Source organism: Microplitis demolitor, chromosome 10 (genome assembly GCF_026212275.2).
Source record: "Microplitis demolitor isolate Queensland-Clemson2020A chromosome 10, iyMicDemo2.1a, whole genome shotgun sequence".
In the NCBI taxonomy this organism is placed as follows: Eukaryota; Metazoa; Arthropoda; class Insecta; order Hymenoptera; family Braconidae; genus Microplitis; species Microplitis demolitor.
The window spans coordinates 16,331,090-16,356,980 of NC_068554.1; the positions used below are offsets into that span (position 1 = coordinate 16,331,090).

General features: G+C 28.0%; 2 protein-coding genes across 2 annotated transcripts; both read left to right on the top strand.

The window, feature by feature from the left end:
• The first annotated feature begins 14,422 nt into the window (after nt 1–14,422).
• On the top strand, nt 14,423–15,733 carry LOC128668872 (alpha-latrotoxin-Lhe1a-like). The gene has a single exon (XM_053742685.1). It carries the CDS (start codon nt 14,423–14,425, stop codon nt 15,731–15,733), a length of 1,311 nt encoding a protein of 436 aa, XP_053598660.1.
• A 7,579-nt stretch (nt 15,734–23,312) lies between these two features.
• LOC128668873 (alpha-latrotoxin-Lhe1a-like) lies at nt 23,313–24,623 on the top strand. The gene has a single exon (XM_053742686.1). It carries the CDS (start codon nt 23,313–23,315, stop codon nt 24,621–24,623), a length of 1,311 nt encoding a protein of 436 aa, XP_053598661.1.
• Nucleotides 24,624–25,891: the final 1,268 nt, after the last annotated feature.

The window sequence follows — 25,891 nt, forward strand, 5'->3', positions numbered from 1 at the left end:
AAAATGAGTACTTGGAAATTTTTCTAGTGCGATTAGACGTAATGAATTTTTGAAAATTTTATGTCAAAAAAAAAAAAGTAATTTTAGAATTTTGGAAATTTTAAATTTGTAATAAAATATTTTGAACACAAATTTTAAAAAATGTATTGAGTAGACATAAAAACTGTAGAAAAAAAATCTGGGCGTCGGTTGATCCTGCGGGCCAGTCCCAAACTTCCCGCTGTTATCGACCTTAAAGACCTCGAAAACATTAGTGTAGATATATTTTCTAGCTCTTCGAGCTCTAAATGCTATCGCATGCAATTGTTTTTTTATAATCTTTTCAAGCTCTAACAAGTTACCTGTTATGCTGAAGTTTGAAAAATTTAAGAATCGAAAATCATCAATGAAGCGGTTTTTAAAATTTGGTTCCTGATTATGATCAGTAAAATAAGTATATTGAGGCAGAAATCAATGTCAGGGATCAAAATCAAGATTTAAATAAGTTTTGACTCATGTAAGAAACAATAAAATATGAAATATCCGATAAAAATATTAAAAACTACGTTTTATCGATTTTCTTGTTGATAATATGATTTAAACTGATAACCAAGTTCGATGACATTATATGATCAAAAGAAACCATAAAAAAGATGAGTTGATATGATATCAGGCACATTTTAGTACGTTATATTATGATTTATCCGGAAAAAATAACTTTAAATGTTATTTTTTTAACTTTTCAATGCCGATATCTTTTGAACTAATCAATCGATTTTGATAGTTGACGTGGCAATCGGCGCGTTTTATTGAGTTCTAGAGCTGATTAAAATTTGAAGTCGATCGTATAAGTCGTTTTTGAGAAATCAAAAAAAACTAAAAAAAAATTTTTTTTTTTTTTTTCGTAATTCGCAAATATTTTCGAGTTAATTAAATAATCTGAAATTTTCAGGAAAGTTGATGGCCAACAAGTTCTTTCGATTGCCATCTCAACCGTCCAAATCGATCCATTAGTTCAAAAGTTACAAAGAGTTTACATACATACACACACACACACACACTCGGACATCATTCTGAAAATAGTCAGAATAACTTCCTAGGAACTCAAAACGTCGACATCTGATGAAAACTCGATTTTCGAAAATCGGGGTGAAAACAATAACTTCCCGAAATTTTTGAAAATCGTCGATTTTTTTAGCGGGAAGTTAAAAATTTATTTCAAAATTAAATATTTTATTCTATGATTTTTTCATGCAAAAAAATTTGAGGACTTAAAATTGAAAACTAATAACCGGAAAAGGCAGGTGATACTTATTGTCAAGGTCAAGTGAAAGTGGTAATAGTTGAAAGAGATGGAGTAGGAGGTGAAGAAAATGTCGATAGGGGTACAAATTCTGATGACGCAGGTAGAATTTCACTAGGGACTAATTTCGTCAGCAAATATCTCAACAGTTGTTCTTGTCCATCTGTTGAAAGTGCATATTTATTTTGACACGTGTTTCATAAACCAATTTTAAGTTGTGAATATATTTAATATTGAAAAATTCATCGATTTCTACACATCGAAGGTGAGTTAATTTTTAATCAATTTGTTTTAATATAAATTTCTTTTTTGACACTAATCACAAAAATTGAGAGGCGTTCGTATGATTAAACTATATATCGTTAAAAATATGTGAAAGAATAAATGGTCACTGTGATAAATATATAGCAGCAAAAATATATGGGGCGTTCCACGCCAAATCGGACACCATTTATTTTTGCATCTTGGATTTTTTTGAAACTTTTTTATCTTTTAGTATTGGTTGAAAGAGGCCCTCATGATTTTTTTCAAATTTTTTTCTCCAACCGTTTTCGAGATATCAAATTTTGAAAAATATAGAAATTTTTTTTTCAAATGCCTACAACTTCGCGAAAAGTGGTTTAAATAAAATTTTCATAGAGACAAAATGTATTTGTTTTTAAACATCTTTGTAGTAAAAAATAAAAAAAAAAATTTTTGAACCACGCTACTATTGGAATTTAAAATTTTAAGTATAAATTGTCGATTTACAAGAAACACGTACTGATCGATTTTCCTCAAAATTTTGTCTCTATGAAAATTTTATTTAAATCACTTTTCGCGAAGTTGTAAGCATTTGAAAAAAAAAAAATCTCTATATTTTTTAAAATTTAATATCTTGAAAACGGTTGGAGGAAAAAATTTGAAAAAAATCATGAGGGTCTCTTATAACCTATACTGAAAGATAAAAAAGTTTTAAAAAAATCCGAGATGCAAAAGCTAAATGGTATTCGATTTGGCATGGAATGCCCCATATACATGCCGCCATAAAATAAATATTGCAAAATCTAAAAAATATATAAATATATACTAAATATGTATAAAAAATATATTTTAGATATAAAAAATAAATGTGTGAAAATATAAGATAAAAATGCATGGGGGAGCGAGGGGGCCGGATAGAAAGGGGTATTTATGGAAATACTAAGTTTTCGAGGACTAAAATACTCTAAATCTTTTTGTTTTTAATAATATTCAAGGTAAATAGACAAAATTTTTAGCTGTCGTTAAAAAATAAAATTTTTATATTCGAAGACAAAATGGGGTACGCTTTAAAAAGTTAAAAAAAAATTTTTTTTAAATTGATCGAATTTCATTAAATTACATTTTTTATATGCAATATATGCAATATACACAAAGAAAAATTACATTTCACATCATTGGTGGATACGAAGGCAGAAACGTTTTTTTTTTGGGCAGAGAGGCCCCTCTCCAAAAAATGATAATTTTTTTTTTTTTTTAATTGTTTTCATTTCTAAAAATATATTTTTTTCTTTCGACAACTATTTTCGGTTTTATAATAATTAAAAAAAAAAATTTTTTTAGGTGTAATAAATCGTTCCCCCTCGATTAGCTTCATTACTAATTGTTTTTTAATAAAAAAAAAAAAAAAAAAAAAAAAAAAAACAATTTTATTTTTCTTATTTGTCATTATTTTGAACCCAAAAAACGTATTTTTGGTTTTTTTAGATTACCGATCATTTTGCATTAAAGAATTTCTCTACAAAAAAGGTCTCATAACATTTTGTGATAAGCCTGATAGTTTCGCCGAAAAAGTGAAAAGAACTCGAAATTTACCATCAATTTGACTTCAAGCTCCAATAACTTTTCAACAGACGGATTTATCAAAAAATGATCAGAGACTTTTTTTGAAGAGCGTTTTATTTTCTACAAAAGTATATTCTGAGCTCATCTGTATAATGAGCCCTTGCTGAGGAATAAAATTTCAAGCTTAAATTTTTTTTTTCTTATGTTATTTGAATGAAAAATAGAAAATTACGATTTGCGACCTCTAAATATCAATATTAAGAGCTCATATTTAGACAGAAACTTTATTTTGATATCCTCTGACAGAATTCCACGGCCATTCGAAAAAAAAACTTTAAACATAAATTTTAAAAAATGTATTGAGTAGACATAAAAGCTGTAGAAAAAAAATTTATTTCAGAATTGAATATTTTATTCTATGATTTTTTCATGCAAAAAAATTTGAGGACTTAAAATTGAAAACTAATAACCGGAAAAGGCAGGTGATACTTATTGTCAAGGTCAAGTGAAAGTGGTAATAGTTGAAAGAGATGGAGTAGGAGGTGAAGAAAATGTCGATAGGGGTACAAATTCTGATGACGCAGGTAGAATTTCACTAGGGACTAATTTCGTCAGCAAATATCTCAACAGTTATTCTTGTCCATCTGTTGAAAGTGCATATTTATTTTGACACGTGTTTCATAAACCAATTTTAAGTTGTGAATATATTTAATATTCAAAAATTCATTGATTTCTACACATCGAACGTGAGTTAATTTTTAATTAATTTGTTTTAATATAAATTTCTTTTTTCACACTAATCACAAAAATTGAGAGGCGTTCGTATGATTAAACTATATATCCTTGAAAATATGTGAAAGAATAAATGGTCACTGTGATAAATACATAGCAGCAAAAATATATGGGGTGTTCCACGCCAAATCGGACACCATTTAGTTTTTGCATCTCGGATTTTTTTGAAACTTTTTTATTTCTTAGTATTAGTTGAAAGAGGCCCTCATGATTTTTTTCAAATTTTTTTCTTCAACCGTTTTCGAGATATCAAATTTTGAAAAATATAGAAATTTTTTTTTCAAATGCCTACAACTTCGCGAAAAGTGGCTTAAAAAAAATTTTCATAGAGACAAAATATATTTGTTTTTAAACATCTTTGTAGTAAAAAATAAAAAAAAAAATTTTTGAACCACGCTACTATTGGAATTTTAAATTTTAAGTATAAATTGTCGATTTACAAGAAACACGTACTGATCGATTTTCCTCATAATTTTGTCTCTATAAAAATTTTATTTAAATCACTTTTCGCGAAGTTGTAAGCATTTAAAAAAAAAAATCTCTATATTTTTTAAAATTTAATATCTTGAAAACGGTTGGAGGAAAAAATTTGAAAAAAATCATGAGGGTCTCTTATAACCTATACTGAAAGATAAAAAAGTTTTAAAAAAATCCGAGATGCAAAAGCTAAATGGTATTCGATTTGGCATGGAATGCCCCATATACATGCCGCCATAAAATAAATATTGCAAAATCTAAAAAATATATAAATATATACTAAATATGTATAAAAAATATATTTTAGATATAAAAAATAAATGTGTGAAAATATAAGATAAAAATGCATGGGGGAGCGAGGGGGCCGGATAGAAAGGGGTATTTATGGAAATACTAAGTTTTCGAGGACTAAAATACTCTAAATCTTTTTGTTTTTAATAATATTCAAGGTAAATAGACAAAATTTTTAGCTGTCGTTAAAAAATAAAATTTTTATATTCGAAGACAAAATGGGGTACGCTTTAAAAAGTTAAAAAAAAATTTTTTTTAAATTGATCGAATTTCATTAAATTAAATTTTTTATATGCAATATACACAAAGAAAAATTACATTTCACATCAATGGTGGATACGAAGGCAGAAACGTTTTTTTTTTGGCAGAGAGGCCACTCTCCAAAAAATGATAATTTTTTTTTTTTTCTAATTGTTTTCATTTCTAAAAATATATTTTTTTCTTTCGACAACTATTTTTGGATTTATAATACTCAAAAAAAAAATTTTTTTAGGTGTAATAAATCGTTCTCCCTCGATTAGCTTCATTACTAATTGTTTTTATAAAAAAAAAAAAAAAAAAAAAAAAAAAAAAAAAAAAAAAAAACAATTTTATATTTATTATTTGTCAGTATTTTGAACCCAAAAAAACGTATTTTTTGATTTTTTAAAATTACCGATCATTTTGCATTAAAAAATTTCTCTACAAAAAAGGTCTCATAACATTTTGTGATAAGCCTGATAGATTCGCCGAAAAAGTGAAAAGAACTCGAAATTTACCATCAATTTGACTTCAAGCTCCAATAACTTTTCAACAGACGGATTTATCAAAAAATGATCAGAGACTTTTTTTGTAGAGCGTTTTATTTTCTACAAAAGTATATCCTGAGCTCATCTGTACAATGAGCCCTTGCTGAGTAATGAAATTTCAAGCTTAAATTTTTTTTTTCTTATGTTATTTGAATGAAAAATAGAAAATTACGATTTGCGACCTCTAAATATCAATATTAAGAGCTCATATTTAGACAGAAACTTTATTTTGATATCCTCTGACAGAATTCCACGGCCATTCGAAAAAAAAACTTTAAACATAAATTTTAAAAAATGTATTGAGTAGACATAAAAGCTGTAGAAAAAAAATTTATTTCAGAATTGAATATTTTATTCTATGATTTTTTCATGCAAAAAAATTTGAGGACTTAAAATTGAAAACTAATAACCGGAAAAGGCAGGTGATACTTATTGTCAAGGTCAAGTAAAAGTGGTAATAGTTGAAAGAGATGGAGTAGGAGGTGAAGAAAATGTCGATAGGGGTACAAATTCTGATGACGCAGGTAGAATTTCACTAGGGACTAATTTCGTCAGCAAATATCTCAACAGTTGTTCTTGTCCATCTGTTGAAAGTGCATATTTATTTTGATACGTGTTTCATAAACCAATTTTAAGTTGTGAATATATTTAATATTCAAAAATTCATTGATTTCTACACATCGAACGTGAGTTAATTTTTAATTAATTTGTTTTAATATAAATTTCTTTTTTCACACTAATCACAAAAATTGAGAGGCGTTCGTATGATTAAACTATATATCCTTGAAAATATGTGAAAGAATAAATGGTCACTGTGATAAATATATAGCAGCATAAATATATAGGGCGTTCCACGCCAAATCGGACACCATTTAGTTTTTGCATCTTGGATTTTTTTGAAACTTTTTTATCTCTTAGCATTGGTTGAAAGAGGCCCTCATGATTTTTTTCAAATTTTTTTCTCCAACCGTTTTGAGATATCAAATTTTGAAAAATATAGAGATTTTTTTTTCCAAATGCCTACAACTTTGCGAAAAGTGATTTAAATAAAATTTTCATAGAGACAAAATATATTTGTTTTTAAACATCTTTGTAGTAAAAAATAAAAAAAAAAATTTTTGAACCACGCTACTATTGGAATTTTAAATTTTAAGTATAAATTGTCGATTTACGAGAAACACGTACTGATCGATTTTCCTCATAATTTTTCACAGCAAACTGTCACCTTTTCTACAACTTTTTTAGCGATGCTCATAATGGAATAATGATGGGATCTATTTTTTTTCGATTTTTTAAATTTCACATTCCGGTTTTTTTTGAAGAAAAATGTGTAAAAAAAAATATCATGCTCAGGATGTACTATTGATAATTTATAGCCGTATAATTTGTATATAATTTATAATTATCTGTCACAATTATCATCAAAATTTTCAAATTTTATGTCCACAGAAAAATTATTATTAATTCACATCTATTTTTTTACACGTTTAATAATTTTTCTTTGAACATAAAATTTGTAAATTTGATGATAATTGTGTGTCAGATAATTATTAATAGTAAATCCTGAGCATGATATTTTTTTTTACACATTTTTCTTTAAAAAAAAACCGGAATGTGAAATTTAAAAAATCAAAAAAAAAAAAAATAGATCCCATCGTTATCTCATTATGAGCATCGCTGAAAAAGTTGTAGTAAAGGTGACAGTTTGCTGTGAAAAATTATGAGGAAAATCGATCAGTACCTGTTTCTTGTAAATCAGCAATTTATACTTGAAATTGCAAATTTCAATAGTAGCGTGGTTCAAAAAATTTTTTTTTTATTTTTTACTACAAAGGTGTCTAAAAACAAACATATTTTGTCTCTATGAAAATTTAATTTAAATCACTTTTCGCGAAGTTGTAAGCTTTTGAAAAAAAAATCTCTATATTTTTCAAAATTTAATATCTTGAAAATGGTTGGAGGAAAAAATTTGAAAAAAATCATGAGGGCCTCTTCTAACCTATACTGAAAGATAAAAAAGTTTTAAAAAAATCCGAGATGTAAAAGCTAAATGGTATTTGATTTGGCATGGAACGCCCCATATACATGCCGCCATAAAATAAATATGGTAAAATATAAATAATATATAAATATATACTAAATATGTATAAAAAATATATTCTAGATATAAAAAATCCTACCAAAAACAGATTCTCTGTATAAAGTCGCGCCAAGTACACGTTTAAAATTTTATAAAAGTAAAAAAAAATTATTTTTTACAAAAAAAATAGTCAAATCGAAAAAATACCAAGTACCTAGTATGATGCAAAATCATAACAAACATTTTCATAAAATTTAAAAATAAATTGTATAACAAAATTTCAATATACTTGGTGTGCTTACAAAAGAGTAAAAAAAAAAACATATTTGATTTTATTAGAAATTAATTTTGCTTCAGTACATGTAGTAACGCACACCAAGTATATTGAAATTTTGTTATACAATTTATTTTTAAATTTTATGAAAATGTTTGTTATGATTTTGCATCATACAAGGTACTTGGTATTTTTTCGATTTGACTATTTTTTTTGTAAAAAATAATTTTTTTTTACTTTTAAAAAATTTTAAACGTGTACTTGGCGCGACTTTATACAGAGAATCTGTTTTTGGTAGGATTTATTTTTTTTTTGTAGTGTTATTATATTTTTCAATTTTTAGTATTATTTGACGCATAATTCATTGTTTGTCAATAGTAAAGTATTAATTAGAGATCTATACATATTTTCAACGCAATTACTAAATAAAAATGATAATTTAATTAATCTGTAGATAGCACTAGATTATATATAAATATACACTGTAGATCCCTTATTAAAGAGTTAGTTTTTAAACATAGACATTGCGGGTAGCTAGATAGAACATAAGAAAGTTAATCACGGATTATATTTTAAAAATTTTTTAAATTATCTGATGCATCATTAATTGTTAGTCAATAATAATTACTTAATTAGAGATAATTATTCGTATTTTTTAAACAATTACTACGTAAACATACTTCAACTGATCTACATTTATATCTATACATACATATATATATAACACTAAGTTGTCCGATTTTGGTACTGTTTAGCGGATATAACTTTATATACAACAGAACAAAATTCAAAATTTTGACGTTATTATTGACTACAAGTTGTTACCAACATTTCTAGAAAGTTGACGATAATCGACTGCCGCAACCTGACGCCAACTTTCTGAGAAAATTGAAGTTAACTTTCTGTCAACCCTGTCAACTAAGGGAATGCCAACTGTTGGCACACATTTTCTCAGAAAATAGGCGACTAATTGCCGTCAACTTATGGAAATGCCAACAATCTTTGCGGCCAACTTGATAACAAGTTGCTGCAGTTGGTTGCCACTAGCTCGCTTCCAACTTGATTATCAGAAATCGCTTATGGCTGAAGTTGTATATCTCAACTCCACTTACTTAACTCCTCATTATAAACCAACTCAATGTAAACCGATCTGATTTATTCTGATTGCAATCGTTTTTTGGTCGTTTGTCGATCAATGTCGGTCTATCAAAGTTGTTTGTGAGTTAATTGCTTGATTATGAAAAAGAAAATAAAAATTAGCCTTTAATTTTTTCCATTTGACCCCTCTACTTCGATATTTTATTAATTTTTCCATTCAAATCACTAGGAAATCATTTGTCGATAATTGCCGGTTAAAACAAAGAAAACAGTAATTTATTTATAATAAAAATGTAATTAAGAAACTAGATTTGCCATTAGTAGTCTTCAATAAAAATAATATTTTTTTTTGTATAACGATAATTAATCTTCCGATTAAAAATAATTATATGTTTCCATTCGTTAAAAACCCGATTTTCAAATTTTGCTAATAAGGTATTGACAGGTAGCGCCACAATGTTAGATGTACGAAATAACCCTAAAAGCCACCTTAGCTTGAAATTGATAGTAATTTGATAATTAAAATTATCGAAGTTTGCTGTCCGAATTGGCCGACAATTTAATATCAAAACTTGGAAAGAAAATTAACGGTTGATTTTTCCTTAATTTAGAGGTCACTTTTTGATTACTAGAAAAAAACACTAATAAAAGTTCCCATGAAATTTTCGTCAAATGTCTGATAACTTCGGGCTTTTCCGTTTTTGACGGTATTTTGTATACGACTTTAAAAATAAATTTGGATTCGAATTCGGGTAGTAAGTTTACGTCAAATTGTATCGCAAGTTTTATGCAAATTCTCGTCAAAAACGGAAGAGCCTGAAGTCGACGGACATTTGACGAAAATTTCGAGGAAACTTTCGCAACTTAAATTTTGCTAAGTAAACTGTACGATTAGGGAATATCCTTACAATTAGCATCGATTTGTTATAATATTACTCGATTAATATTATTGTACGAATAATTATTATTGTACGGCTAAGTAAGTAGAGCTCATTTTGGTACGTCCTAGCGAATATAACTGCAATATCAAGAAGTTTAAATATTTTAAATAGACACCCTAATACCACAGTTTGTTTAGCAAAAGTTTCCTGGGAAATTTCATCAAATGTCCGTCAACTTCGGACAATTCTGTTTTCGAGGACAATTTATATACAACTTGCTATACAATTTGACGTAAATTTACTACCCGAACTAAAACGCAAATTCATTTCGAAAGCTTACTAGAAAAATTTTTCGTCAATTTCCAGGTAAATTTTTACTCCAATTTATTGTTAATTTCACTTGAAAAATTGTAAACTATTTTTTTATATTCAAGTTGTCGACATTTTCAAGTATAAATTTGATTACCTTCTTAAATGGTAAGAATGAACATTACCGACTTTTATGTGTAGCAAAAAGTGTTACCTCGAAATTGAGCAAAAATTAACGGTAAATTTTTCTTTTTAACTTTTGCTGTTAAATTGGCGGCAAATTCGTGCAGCAAATTTTCAGTAATTTCAATGTCAAATTACTGTCAATTTCAATCTAAAATAGCTATACGGAGTTCTTCAATTTAATTTTATTTAAGCTAATTGGTAAAAAATTGACATTAGTTTGATTGAAATAGTTGTCAAGTTTTTTCTTCTACTTATGACAATTCGCATGCAACTCACAACAATTTCAAGTAAAACTAAAGTAAGATGTATAATTTTTTCTGTAGTATTTATGCAAAATCGGGGAAAATTGATTGAAATTATAATAATGAACACTGACTTCAAATAAAGAAAATTCATCTTAAATATCAAAACGGATTTATTTATGATTATGAAACGTATTTATTTATGCTCATAAAAAATTTCCGTATGAAACTGTAGAAAAAAATACAGACCGAAGCACCCCTGGTGGCGCAATAATGAATCATTGCTATAAAAAAATTTCAATGTTTTACTGCATCATGGCATTTCTTATGACTTTTTATTCTCTGGCAGTGCCCTTTTTGCATGAAAAAATTTTGAAAACGTCTAAATTGGGGGTGCTATAGTACATGCTGGCCTGATTTCAATATTTAAATTAGTTCTCATAACTAAAATGAATAAAGTTTCATAATTTTAAGACGAACAATCAATTATCTTTCGAATATAGAAAGAATTATTTGAAAATTTACTATTTTAAAAAAGTTTATAAAAATGAGTGCTAGAATGAGCCAAAAACCACTCTGTCTACGGTATATAGTAGTACGGTAGCTCTTGCCATGACACTTTACACATATACATGTGTTTAAACGTGTACTTGGCGCGAGACCCTACTGTGTCTCCTGATATATGTGTGAATATATAAGATAAAAATGCATGGGGCAGCGAGGGGGCCGGATAGAAAGGGGTATTTACGGAAATACAAAGTTTTCGAGGACTAAAATACGCTAAATATTTTTGTTTTTAATGATATTCAAGGTAAATAGACAAAATTTTTAGCTGCCGTTAAAAAATAAAATTTTTATATTCGAAGACAAAATGGGGTACGCTTTAAAAAGTAGAAAAAAAATTTTTTTTAAATTGATCGAATTTCATTAAATTAAATTTTTTATATGCAATATACACAAAGTAAAATTACATTTCACATCATTGGTGGATACGAAGGCAGAAACGTTTTTTTTTTGGGCAGAGAGGCCCCTCTCCAAAAAATGATAATTTTTTTTTTTTTCTAATTGTTTTCATTTCTAAAAATATATTTTTTTCTTTCGACAACTATTTTTGGTTTTATAATACTCAAAAAAAAAATTTTTTTAGGTGTAATAAATCGTTTCCCCTCGATTAGCTTCATTACTAATTGTTTTTTAATAAAAAAAAAAAAAAAAAAAAACAATTTTATTTTTCTTATTTGTCATTATTTTGAACCCAAAAATTGTATTTTTTGATTTTTGAGATTACCGATCATTTTACATTCAAAAATTTTATCTTTAAAAAAAATAAAAAATTATTTTTGAATTTTTTTAGTGGCCAAATTTGCCCCAGATATAAAAAATCAGCTGAAAAATGGATAACTATAATCATTTTTTTTTTAATTTGACGATAAAAATTTGAAAAAATCATTTTTCAGAATTTTCGGTTGGTCCGTTTTGCCCCAGACGTCATGCGTATGGTTGAAAATGCATAAACATATCGGATTTATAGTAATTGGACCAAAAAAAAAATTTTTTCTTATCAAATTTTGGAAGCCTACCATACCCCCTCCCCCCTTCCTACAACAAAAATACAGTTCTCGTACATAACAGAAATATATATTTCATATATGCTAAACATATACGTACTCATATATGATGAACATCATATTTGTCAATATAAAAAAAAATATATTAGTAAACATAGTTAAATTAGCCACATATATTTTCTGATATTGTTCACATATTTTTACATATATTTTGACAATATATATTATTTCCGTACGGTAAAATAAACTTTGATCGTCCGGAGGCACGTGTTCTTTTTACTTAAAAAAAATAAAAACCAGATTCCCCAAGGATTTTTTAACCAAAGAGAAGCTTTCCGAAAAAACAAGTTTATAACATTTATAAAAAACAAACATTTATAAAAAAATTTTGTTATGAAATTTTATTAGAAACCACGTAATAATTCGATAAAATTTCGCAACGTTTCATACAATTTTGTGAAATAACATGAAATGCTTAAACTCCGTTTTTGTAAAATTTCATATTTTTGCATAATTTCATCAATTTTTGTGAAACTTCATGAAGTTTTTAAAAATTCCATTAAATTTAGTAAAATTTTCCTTTAATATCTAATTAATTTTTATAAATGAAAGGTTTATTTGAGAAACCCCATAAGTCATATTTTTTCGAAATTGGGTTTTTTTGGGTTCTATGGATGTCCTCCTATAGAAATTTATAAAAATATCCATCAAATCAGTGTTTCAAAAACAATTAACGGGGTGACAAAAATTTCATTTTATTGAGAAACCCCATAAGTCAACGACTTATGGGATTTTTCAAATAAACATATGCAGTTTTAGTTCTATCTCGAGTTGAAAAATTTCAGCTTTATTTCAAACTGAATAAACTGCTAGGCAACAGTTGAAAAAAATAAAAAGTGGCTATTTAAAATATATTATAAAATGAGCCTGAACTCAAACTAGATGGTCGTCATATTTCACTTTTCAGGACCATCAGGCTGAAGTTAAGCTTTAAAATAAAATCAATTAGTCAGGCTCTTCAGCTTGAAAATAGTTTGGAATTAGGGCTTTTCAGGTTGATATTAGGTTCTCCGGGTAAAAAAATAATAAATTTGTTTCCCTGTCGAAATTTTGCCAACATTAAGTTAGAGACGAAGATTTATACTATTATTATTATTATCATATTTGATTATATAAAGTAAAAATGTTTGAAATTTTTAATTTAAAGAAAAAACGCAATTCTTATCAACGACCGCACACGCATTAGTAGGATTCGAACCCGGGACCCTACGTACGAAAGACCGACGCTTTATCGACTAAACTACGCTACCGAATGTGACTACTGAGTTTACTTGTACCCTACATAAGATCGAAAGAATACATTCACTTTTATAGTCATATCAAGCTGTTCAGCTTGAATTCATACTTGAAAAATTATTAAATAGCAGGTTGTTCAGGTTAAGAATAAATTCAAAGTGCAAGCTAGTTTCAAGCTAAACAGCCTAACAGCTTGTTCCGTTTGAATTCAGTATTTTTCTTATACTTCAGCAGGCTATTCAGTTTCGATTCAAGCCAAATCCTTTTTAAGAAGCAGTTTATTCAGCTTGAAAATAAGCTTGAAGCTTAAGCTAGTTTTGAACTGAATAACCTACAGGTTATTCAGCTTGAATTCAGTGTCTTTTCAATGCTACACAGAAAAAAAGAAATTCTCGACTGAAGATAAATATTCTTGATTCAAGAAAATTTTTTTGGAGACCTAAATTTTCTCAGATAAAGTAGAAATCTTCTCCGACCAAGACGACTTTTTTTTAACCAAGACAAATTCTCTTGGCTCAAGAAAATCTTGACTTGGTTCCCGAAACCGTTTGTCTTCAAAAATATTTTCTTGACTTAAGATATTTTTTTTCTGTGTATGGTAGGCTGTTCAGTTTTGAAACAGACTGAAAATTTTACGTCAGTTTGAAGCTTTAGCTTGTTCAGGTTGAATCCAACTCCAATTTAATTCCAGTAGCAGGCTGAACAGTTTAATTTAAGGCTTGAGTAAGAGCAGTCAGTTTCAATATAATCATGCATAGAAATATATTAATTAGAGAAATTCATAAACAGAGTTTGCTACATAGAAAAGTTCGTTGGTACGCTTGTAACCAGGTACGGTCCAAATACATGATGTTGACTGTATCTGAATGATCTATTTTAATTTTTGATATCATATGATTTTTTATCATATATCTATGATATACTAGTAACAGTCACTAATAATCGATAAATCTTTAAATCGAAGGTCTTGAAATAAAACTAACCTGTTATTTATTTTTTTTTTTCAGATTAACAATAGATCCTTTCCTTTGCCATAAAATATCAAGATCAACATGAAATCAATCAACCGGAAATCAAAAATCCAAAAAGCCAGCCCCCAGATCAGGGAATTGATGTGGGATATTCGACTGAGGAACACCGAATCCATGAAGGCATCGCTAGAAAAAATCGTCGAAATTGACACCATCTATGTCGACAAGAGTAATCCCAACCTAATCTATGGTTCGCTTCTTCACGTAGCAGCAGAAGTTGGAAATTTCGAAGCATTCAAACTATTAATAGATCGTGGAGCCAATATTCATACATGCATCCGACAAACTGAAGAAACTGTATTGCATCATGCCGTTCAATCCAAAAATCATCAAATCGTTGAGTATTTATTAAAAAATGGAGTCAATGTCAATGTCAAATCGACTAAATATTCTAATCATCCTGAAGAAACGGCATTGCACTTAGCCGTCCGTGACAAAGGATCGCGGACAATTGTTCGATTGTTGCTGGAGTACAAGGCTGATGTTAACGTTAGATCCAAACGAGGAGTAACGCCTATTATCCTAGCTATCCGGAATAGCAATGTCGATGCGATGCGGCTATTATTTCAATTTGGGGCTGATATTAATTGGACTTATAAAAATAATGGTGAAACGTTATCGATATTCGATGCAGTCATCGAGTCAATTAACGTTCATGATGTTTTATTTTGCATGATTGAATTTCTTGTGAATAAAAATCATGTTAATAATATCAATAATTTGCCATTATTTCAAAGACACTTAATACTGCATCAGTCGGTCAAGTTGGGCGGCCGATTAAAATTCATTTCTACCCTCATTCACGCTGGTATTGATACGAATACTGTTGATGCTGATGATAAGTTACTTATCGAATGTGTATACGCTTTATCGCGTAATCCACATTATATTTATTTTATCAAGCAGCACATTGTTCGGTTATTAGCGGCGGGCTTTTATGTGTGTGAACGCAATATTAAAGCTATTGAGGGAAAGTTTGATGATTATTTCGATGAGTGTCATATGGAGGTCATCAAAATGAAAAATGAAAAGATTGCAGGCAGCAGTGTTAGCTTTCTGGATGTCTTGCATAAAGACTACCATTACTTGGCTGTTTGCTTGAAAAATACAAATTTCGATAGACAACTAGACCTTATAATAAAATCTCTGAAATTCTCAATTTATAACCAAATGATTATTTGGAAATTGCGGTTCATTTCATCCCGAATTAAGTACCTCAAAAGTTCTGAGGAGTATCTTTATAATGTTTTTTATGAATTGAGACTTCCGGACCCCTTTGTTAGAAAATTGTATTTTTATTTAGCTAATGATGATTTAAAGTTATTGTTCTAGTCTTTTGAGAATAAGTTTGTATATATTTTTAATTTTTAATCCATGCGTTATGTTATAGAGTATTTTTAAGACATGCTACTATAAATTTTGTAATGAGTGTTATGCTTGAATTTAATGTATATATTATATATATGTTTGTGTATAAATTTAAGATTTAAATAAATATCAAAATGAACATCAGATTATTATTATTATTATTTATTGAATGCTTCATATTCATTACTAGTAGCTAGCTATTACTTAAGTTTTCTTTAACTCTTATTAAAATTTGAGTGTTAATGTTTGCACGTTTGTAATTCTTTACCTTTTTCATGTTTCTTTAAAAAAAAACTAAAAAAAATAAATGAATGCTTAGTTTTTAATTTTTTGATCCTGATGTCCTGTAATCGTGTACTATTCAATAAAAACTATTTTTTAATGAAAAATAAAAATTTGGATTTTTTAGATTCTTCGTAAATCATTACCTATATATATACGTATTGACCTGAATGTGTTTTACATAATATATTTGATTATTTGACTCAGGTACCTCAATTTTTTAATAATCCCATGGATTTCAAATTAATTAAAAAAAATTTTGCCCTTATTATTTCTTATTTAGACTATTTTCAGACTTATTTTCAATAATTTTTAGTCTGTTTTTATTCTTATCTAGATCAAAATCCGACTTTTTCTGTTTATCATTTTTAGTCTGATTTTGATCTATATTCGATCAAAAACAGATTAAATTTTTTTTTTATAATTATAATGATAAATAATAAAAACAAAAAATTAATGAAACTTTGATATTTTTTTACACATTGATATAAAATTTAATAAGTAAATTAGCCTCAATTAACATATAGACATTACTTAAAAAAAATTTAACTTTTTCCTCCTTCTTTTCTTCTGATAGTGCATCCTAGTAACGCAGACTTTCTTTGAACATACATTCTGAGAAAAATCAACTATTTTCCTCTGGCTTCTTCTACCTCCAACTCATTCAGTTCCTTATCATCATCTGTTAGATATTTTTATAAATACAGAAATTTATTATTATGAGTTTATATTCAAAATGAGAAAGAATCTTAGTTTAAAGAATAATTGGTGAAAAACCTTGCCATTAAAAAATAAATTATTCTAAGAAACTCAAAGATTGTGTGACACTGAGTAATCTTAATTTAAAAAGAAAAAATTACGTGACAAAATTTTTTTTCAGTTCTTTGCTTCATTAAAAGTGTTATATAAATAATTAAAAAAAAATTAATATTTCCATTTATGGACGAAATTAATTACTACATGATTTATTAAAAATAACAAGAAAAAATAAAGTTAAATTGAACTTACTGCTCATGGAAAGTGATTCGGGAACATCTAGATAACTTCTAGATAACATCTAGATCTATTTAACTTTCGTTAAATATTATTAATATTCTATCAAGACAACTAAAAAATATAGCTGTCAGATAATCATTAACTGCCGACATTTTTAAACAAAAGACACTAAGTAAATAGTAAACAAAAAAAAATTCATTCTAGATCTTAGAATATTTTTTATAAATTTTTTCTAGACATAAATGAAATTATTATCAGTCTACGATTTAATCTAGTTTCGTCCTTGCACAATTTCAGAACCAAAATTTTTCTAACTTCCAGAATTAATCTAGTTTTGTCTTTCTGTATCGCAATTGTTTTTTAAAAGAGCAGATCAAAGATAGCTTAAAATTTTTATAAAAGATCAAAAACAGATCAACTAGTTCAAATACTGACCAATTAGTCCAAATGCAGTGTAGTTAGACTAAAATCAGACCAAATATTTCGACCCGGGTTACAATATACATAAATCGAATAAGAGGTAAATAATAAAATGAAAAATTTATATACTAAATACTGATTTTTTGCTCATAAAAATACCCAAAATTTTAAACTCTTATTTTACAAATTCTATCCCATTGAATAATAATTAATTTAAAACGTTTCTTATTGGTTATTATGAATTAATTAATTATATACATATTAGGGTGTGCCAGAAAAATTGACTAAGGTTTTTTTTCGAATGGCCGTGAAATTCTGTCAGAAGATGTCAAAATAAAGTTTCTGTAAAAATATGAGCTCTTAATATTGATATTTAGAGGTCACAAATCATAATTTTTTATTTTTCATTTAAATAACATGGGAAAAAAAACTTTAAGCTTGGAATTTTGTACCTCGGCAATTGCTCATAGTACAGATAAGCTCAGGCCATATTTTTGTAGGGAATCAAACGCTCTACAAAAAAAGTCTCTTATCATATTTCGATAAATCCGTCTGTTGAAAAGTTATTGGAGCTTGAAATTAAATTTATAGTAAATTTCGAGTTCTTTTCAATTTTCCGGCGAAACTATCAGATTTATCAAAAAATGTCATAAAATCTTTTTTGTAGAAAATTTTGTTTCTGACAAATTATTTTCAATAAAGTTTTCTAAAATTTCGCATAGCTTCCTAGTTATTTCCATTTCAATGTTAAGCTCTTAAAATCGATTAGATCATTATTTTTTTAAGAGCTTGACATTGAAACAGAAATAACTAGAAAGTTATGCAAAATTTGAAAAAAGTTTATCCAAAATAATTTGTAGGGAATAAAATTCTCTACAAAAAAGATCTCATAACATTTTGTGATAAGCCTGATAGTTTCGCCGAAAAAGTGAAAAGAACTCAAAATTTACCATCAATTTGACTTCAAGCTCCAATAACTTTTCAACAGACGGATTTATCAAAAAATGATCAGAGACTTTTTTTGTAGAGCGTTTTATTTTCTACAAAAGTATATCCTGAGCTCATCTGTATAATGAGCCCTTGCTGAGGAATGAAATTTCAAGCTTAAAATTTTTTTTTTCTTATGTTATTTGAATGAAAAATAGAAAATTATGACTTGCGACCTCTAATATCAATATTAAGAGCTCATATTTTTACAGAAATTTTATTTTGATATCCTCTGACAGAATTCCACGGCCATTCGAAAAAAAACCTTAGTCAATTTTTCTGGCACACCCTAATACATATATCGAATAAGTGATAAATAATAAAATGAAAAATTGGTATACTGGATCTTTATATCGCGTTATCCCTGATTAAAAACTCCGATTGAAACTGATTGAAAACGTCCTATCAGATTTAATCGGAAATTTCTGATTGACATTCAATCAGTTTCAATCGGATTCAATCGGATTCAATCGGAAACTTCCGAATGATTCTGATTGAAAGTTAATCAGAAATTTCCGATTGGCTTTTAATCAGTTTTAATTGAAATCATTCGGAAGTTTCCGATTGAATCTGATTGAAACTGATTAAAAGTCAATCGGAAATTTCTGATTGACTTTCAATTAGTTTCAATCGGATTTAATCAGATATTTCCGGAAGGTTTCGATTGTAAATTAATCAAAAATTATCGATTCCCGGGAAAAAATAATGTTATATATTATTAAATGGTAAAAAATTAAAAAATCAAATATATTAAAATCTACGTTGAATCCATATTAACAATTAGATTTCATGTCATGAAATATTATAGGATATACTATATTACCACCAAAAATGGCACTTGTCACTCTGTCAAAGAACAGAGGAGTGCTCGTGTCAGAATTGCTTCCAAGTCTGGAATACAATACGTCTGAACTACGTTTCTTACCAGGGACACTTCACAAGTGGTAGGCGCTATCTAGTGGCGAGCACCGAACTACTCCCAATGCTATTACCTAGGACTGGTGAATTTCTTCTCCTCCGTATATATCTTTTCTCCTAAGAAATTTTTCTCTTGGTTCAAGCAACTTTTTTTTCTATTAGTTGGAGCATACGAAAATCCTTGCGTTAAACACCTCCATGAAAAAAATTTATTTAAAAAATATAAGTTAAAATACAAAAAATATATTTTAGAATTTATAAAAAATCAATCAGAAAACTATTTTTTTAAGAGCATGACATAGAAATTAAAATAACTAGAAAAAAAAAGCGAAATCTTAAAAAACTTTATTCATAATAATTTTTGAGAAATGAAATTACCTACAAAAAAGTTTCTATGAGATTTTCTGATAAAACTGATAGTTTCGCCGGAAAAGTAAGAAGATCTCAAAATTTTCTATAAATTTGACTTTAAGCTCAAATAACTTTTGAACAGTTAGATTTATCAAAAAATAATGATACTTTTGTTGTAGGGCATTCAATATCCTACAAAAATATCTATCGTGCATAATAATTCGTTAATTGGCTTGTAAGTTAGAAAATTCTAAAAAATAAAAAGTTTTTTTCCCGTGTTATTTAAATAGAAAATAGAAAAATTGATTGACGCAAACTGTAGTATTATTATTAAGAGCTTGGATTGGTACCGAAATTTTTATTTTTAGGTAGACTGTCAATTTTGAAATACCAAAAAAAAAAAAATTTTTTTTTTTTAACTATCTTAATATATATATATATAATTTTTTATTGATGTTTCCTTTTATTTTCGTGATAGTTTTAAACTCAATCAATACAGTTTTTTAAAAAAAGTTTTTATATAATCCTGAAAAATGCTTGTTTTAACTTTTTATAAAATTGATTAAATGGGAAAGACAGATAAAATTCCATACTCGGACATTTTAAAAATTGCTGAATTAATGATAAATGAAATTAATATCTGCCCAAATTTTAATAATTATCAATACTATCTGAATTGTTATTTTCCGATTGAATCCGATTGAAACTGATAGAGAAAAATCCAATCAGTTTCAATCAGATTCAATCAGAAAATAAGTTCTTAAAATTATTATTTATTAAAATTATTATTAAAATTAAAATTTTTTTAGGTGTAATAAATCGTTCCCCCTCGATTAGCTTCATTACTAATTGTTTTTTAATAAAAAAAAAAAAAAAAAAAAAAAAAAAAAAAAAAAAAAAAAAAAAAAAAAAAAAAAAAAAAAAAAAAAAAAAAAAAAAAAAAAAACAATTTTATTTTTCTTATTTGTCATTATTTTGAACCCAAAAATTGTATTTTTTGATTTTTGAGATTACCGATCATTTTGCATTAAAAAATTTTATCTTTAAAAAAAATAAAAAATTATTTTTGAATTTTTTTAGTGGCCAAATTTGCCCCAGCTATAAAAAATCAGCTGAAAAATGGATTACTATAATCATTTTTTTTTTTAATTTGACGATAAAAATTTGAAAAAATCATTTTTCAGAATTTTCGGTTGGTCCATTTTGCCCCAGACGTCATGCGTAGGGTTGAAAATGCATAAATATATCGGATTTATAGTAATTAGACCAAAAAAAAAAATTTTTTCTTATCAAATTTTGGAAGCCTACCCTACCCCCCCCCCCCCCCTTCCTACAACAAAAATATAGTTCTCGTACATAACAGAAATATATATTTCATATATGCTAAACATATACGGACTCATATATGATGAACATCATATTTGTCAATATAAAAAAAGAATATATTAGTAAACATAGTTAAATTAGCCACATATATTTTCTGATATTGTTCACATATTTTTACATATATATCTTGACAATATATATTATTTCCGTACGGGAAATTAAACTTTGATCGTCCGGAGGCACGTGTTCTTTTTACTTAAAAAAGAAAAAAACCAGATTCCCCAAGGATTTTTTAACCAAAGAGAAGCTTTCCGAAAAAACAAGTTTATAACATTTATGAAAAACAAACATTTATAAAAAAATTTTGTTATGAAATTTTATTAGAAACCACGTAATAATTCGATAAAATTTCGCAACATTTCATACAATTTTGTGAAATAACATGAAATGCTTAAACTCCGTTTTTGAAAAATTTCATAGTTTTGCATAATTTCATCAATTTTTGTGAAACTTCGTGAAGTTTTTAAAAATTCCATTACATTTAGTGAAATTTTCCTTTGATATCTAATTAATTTTTATAAATATAAGGTTTATTTGAGAAACCCCATAAGTCATATTTTTTCGAAGTTGGGTTTTTTTGGGTTCTATGGATGTCCTCCTATAGAAATTTATAAAAATATCCATCAAATCAGTGTTTCAAAAACAATTAACGGGATGACAAAAATTTCATTTTATTGAGAAACCCCATAAGTCAACGACTTATGGGATTTTCTAAATAAACATATGCAGGCAAGAGTTGAAAAAAATAAAAAGTGGCTATTTAAAATATATTATAAAATGAGCCTGAACTCAAACTAAATAGTCGTCATATTTCACTTTTCAGGACCATCAGGCCTAAATTAAGCTTTAAAATAAAATCAATTAGTCAGGCTCTTCAGCTTGAAAATAGTTTGGAATTAGGGCTTTTTAGGTTGATATTAGGTTCTACGGGTAAAAAAATAATAAATTTGTTTCCCTGCCGAAATTTTGCCAACATTAAGTTAGAGACGAAGATTTATACTATTATTATTATTATCATATTTGATTATATAAAGTAAAAATGTTTGAAATTTTTAATTTAAAGAAAAAACGCAATTCTTATCAACGACCGCACACGCATTAGTAGGATTCGAACCCGGGACCCTACGTACGAAAGACCGACGCTTTATCGACTAAACTACGCTACCGACAGTGACTACTGAGTTTACTTGTACCCTACATAAGATCGAAAGAATACATTCACTTTTATAGTCATATCAAGTTGTTCAGCTTGAATTCATACTTGAAAAATTATTAAATAGCAGGTTGTTCAGGTTAAGAATAAATTCAAAGTGCAAGCTAGTTTCAAGCTAACCAGCCTAACAGCTTGTTCAGCTTGAATTCAGTATTTTTCTTATACTTCAGCAGGCTATTTAGTTTCAATTCAAGCCAAATTCTTGTTAAGCAGTTTATTTAGCTTGAAAATAAGCTCGAAGCTTAAGCTAGTTTTGAACTGAATAACCTACAGGTTATTCAGCTTGAATTCAGTGTCTTTTCAATGCTACACAGAAAAAAAGAAATTCTCGACTGAAGATAAATATTCTTGATTCAAGAAAATTTTTTTGGAGACCTAAATTTTCTCAGATAAAGTAGAAATCTTCTCCGACCAAGACGACTTTTTTTTAACCAAGACCAATTCTCTTGGCTCAAGAAAATCTTGACTTGGTTCCCGAAACCGTTTGTCTTCAAAAATATTTTCTTGACTAAAGATATTTTTTTTTCTGTGTATGGTAGCCTGTTCAGTTTTAAAACAGACTGAAAATTAAACGTCAGTTTGAAGCTTAAGCTTGTTCAGGTTGAATCCAACTTCAATTTAATTCCAGTAGCAGGCTGAACAGTTTAATTTAAGGCTTGATTAAGAGCAGTCAGTTTCAATATAATCATGCATAGAAATATATTAATTAGAGAAATTCATAAACAGAGTTTGCTACATAGAAAAGTTCGTTGTTACGCTTGTAACCAGGTACGGTCCAAATACATGATGTTGACTGTATCTGAATGATCTATTTTAATTTTTGATATCATATGATTTTTTATCATATATCTATGATATACTAGTAACAGTCACTAATAATCGATAAATCTTTAAATTGAAGGTCTTGAAATAAAACTAACCTGTTATTTATTTTTTTCTTTTCAGATTAACAATAGATCCTTTCCTTTGCCATAAAATATCAAGATCAACATGAAATCAATCAACCGGAAATCAAAAATCCAAAAAGCCAGCCCCCAGATCAGGGAATTGATGTGGGATATTCGACTGAGGAATACCGAATCCATGAAGGCATCGCTAGAAAAAATCGTCGAAATTGACACCATCTATGTCGACAAGAGTAATCCCAACCTAATCTATGGTTCGCTTCTTCACGTAGCAGCAGAAGTTGGAAATTTCGAAGCATTCAAACTATTAATAGATCGTGGAGCCAATATTCATACATGCATCCGACAAACTGAAGAAACTGTATTGCATCATGCCGTTCAATCCAAAAATCATCAAATCGTTGAGTATTTATTAAAAAATGGAGTCAATGTCAATGTCAAATCGACTAAATATTCTAATCATCCTGAAGAAACGGCATTGCACTTAGCCGTCCGTGACAAAGGATCGCGGACAATTGTTCGATTGTTGTTGGAGTACAAGGCTGATGTTAACGTTAGATCCAAACGAGGAGTAACGCCTATTATCCTAGCTATCCGGAATAGCAATGTCGATGCCATGCGGCTATTATTTCAATTTGGGGCTGATATTAATTGGACTTATAAAAATAATGGTAAAACGTTATCGATATTCGATGCAGTCATCGAGTCTATTAACGTTCATGATGTTTTATTTTGCATGATTGAATTTCTTGTGAATAAAAATCATGTTAATAATATCAATAATTTGCCATTATTTCAAAGACACTTAATACTGCATCAGTCGGTCAAGTTGGGCGGCCAATTAAAATTCATTTCTACCCTCATTCACGCTGGTATTGATACGAATACTGTTGATGCTGATGATAAGTTACTTATCGAATGTGTATACGCTTTATCGCGTAATCCACATTATATTTATTTTATCAAGCAGCACATTGTTCGGTTATTAGCGGCGGGCTTTTATGTGTGTGAACGCAATATTAAAGCTATTGAGGGAAAGTTTGATGATTATTTCGATGAGTGTCATATGGAGGTCATCAAAATGAAAAATGAAAAGATTGCAGGCAGCAGTGTCAGCTTTCTGGATGTCTTGCATAAAGACTACCATTACTTGGCTGTTTGCTTGAAAAATACAAATTTCGATAGACAACTAGACCTTATAATAAAATCTCTGAAATTCTCAATTTATAACCAAATGATTATTTGGAAATTGCGGTTCATTTCATCCCGAATTAAGTACCTCAAAAGTTCTGAGGAGTATCTTTATAATGTTTTTTATGAATTGAGACTTCCGGACCCCTTTGTTAGAAAATTGTATTTTTATTTAGCTAATGATGATTTAAAGTTATTGTTCTAGTCTTTTGAGAATAAGTTTGTATATATTCTTAATTTTTAATCCATGCGTTATGTTATAGAGTATTTTTAAGACATGCTACTATAAATTTTGTGATGAGTGTTATGCTTGAATTTAATGTATATATTATATATATGTTTGTGTATAAATTTAAGATTTAAATAAATATCAAAATGAACATCAGATTATTATTATTATTATTTATTGAATGTTTCATATTTATTACTATTAGTTAGCTATTACTTAAGTTTTCTTTAACTCTTATTAAAATTTGAGTGTTAATGTTTGCACGTTTGTAATTCTTTACCTTTTTCATGTTTCTTTAAAAAAAAAACTAAAAAAAAATAAATGAATGCTTAGTTTTTAATTTTTTGATCCTGATGTCCTGTAATCGTGTACTATTAAATAAAAACTATTTTTTAATGAAAAATAAAAATTTGGATTTTTTAGATTCTTTGTAAATCAATACCTATATATGCACGTATTGACCTGAATGTCTTTTACATAATATATTTGATTATATTTTATTTATAAGATTATATTTATTTTTATATAGTGTTTCCGGAGACTCAGGTACGTCAATTTTTTAGTAATCCCATGGATTTCAAATAATTAAAAAAAATTTTGTTTAACTGATATAACCAGTTTTATTAAAATTTTTATTTTTTACTTTTTTTCGTGGACTAAAAATGCGCCTTCGATAGTGTAAGCAGAGAAAAACTCTTCAGCAAACTGAACAAAATTGGCCTCAACGGAAGAATGTTCGAGAAGATCAAGGCAATATATAGCAGAACTGTGAACCCTATAGACACTGAGATCTTTGAATCGTATGAAGGAGTACGACAAGGCTGTGCACTAAGCGCAACCCTGTTTAATATATTTACGGATGACGTGGATGAAATCTGGAGTACGAAGGACATTGATGGTGCGGTGATGGGTGGTAGGAAATATTACGTGATAAAGTATGCAGATGACATGTGCCTAGTTGCAGAAACTGCTAAGGGTTGAAACTAATGTTAAAAGAGCTGGAAAAATACATTGATGATAACGACCTGGTGGTAAATGCTTCAAAAACAAAGATCATGATATTAAAAGCTGGCTGCAGCCTCAGGTTCTTTCAAGAAGCACACGAAATGGCTAGTAAGCAAGACCCAATAAGCAATAAACGCGACTTGGTAACTTATCAAAAGAGCGGGAAGAGCTATGCTAAGAGAGAGGCTACACCTGTACACACTGGCGAATTCAGGGGCACTCTATGGAGTTGAAGTGTG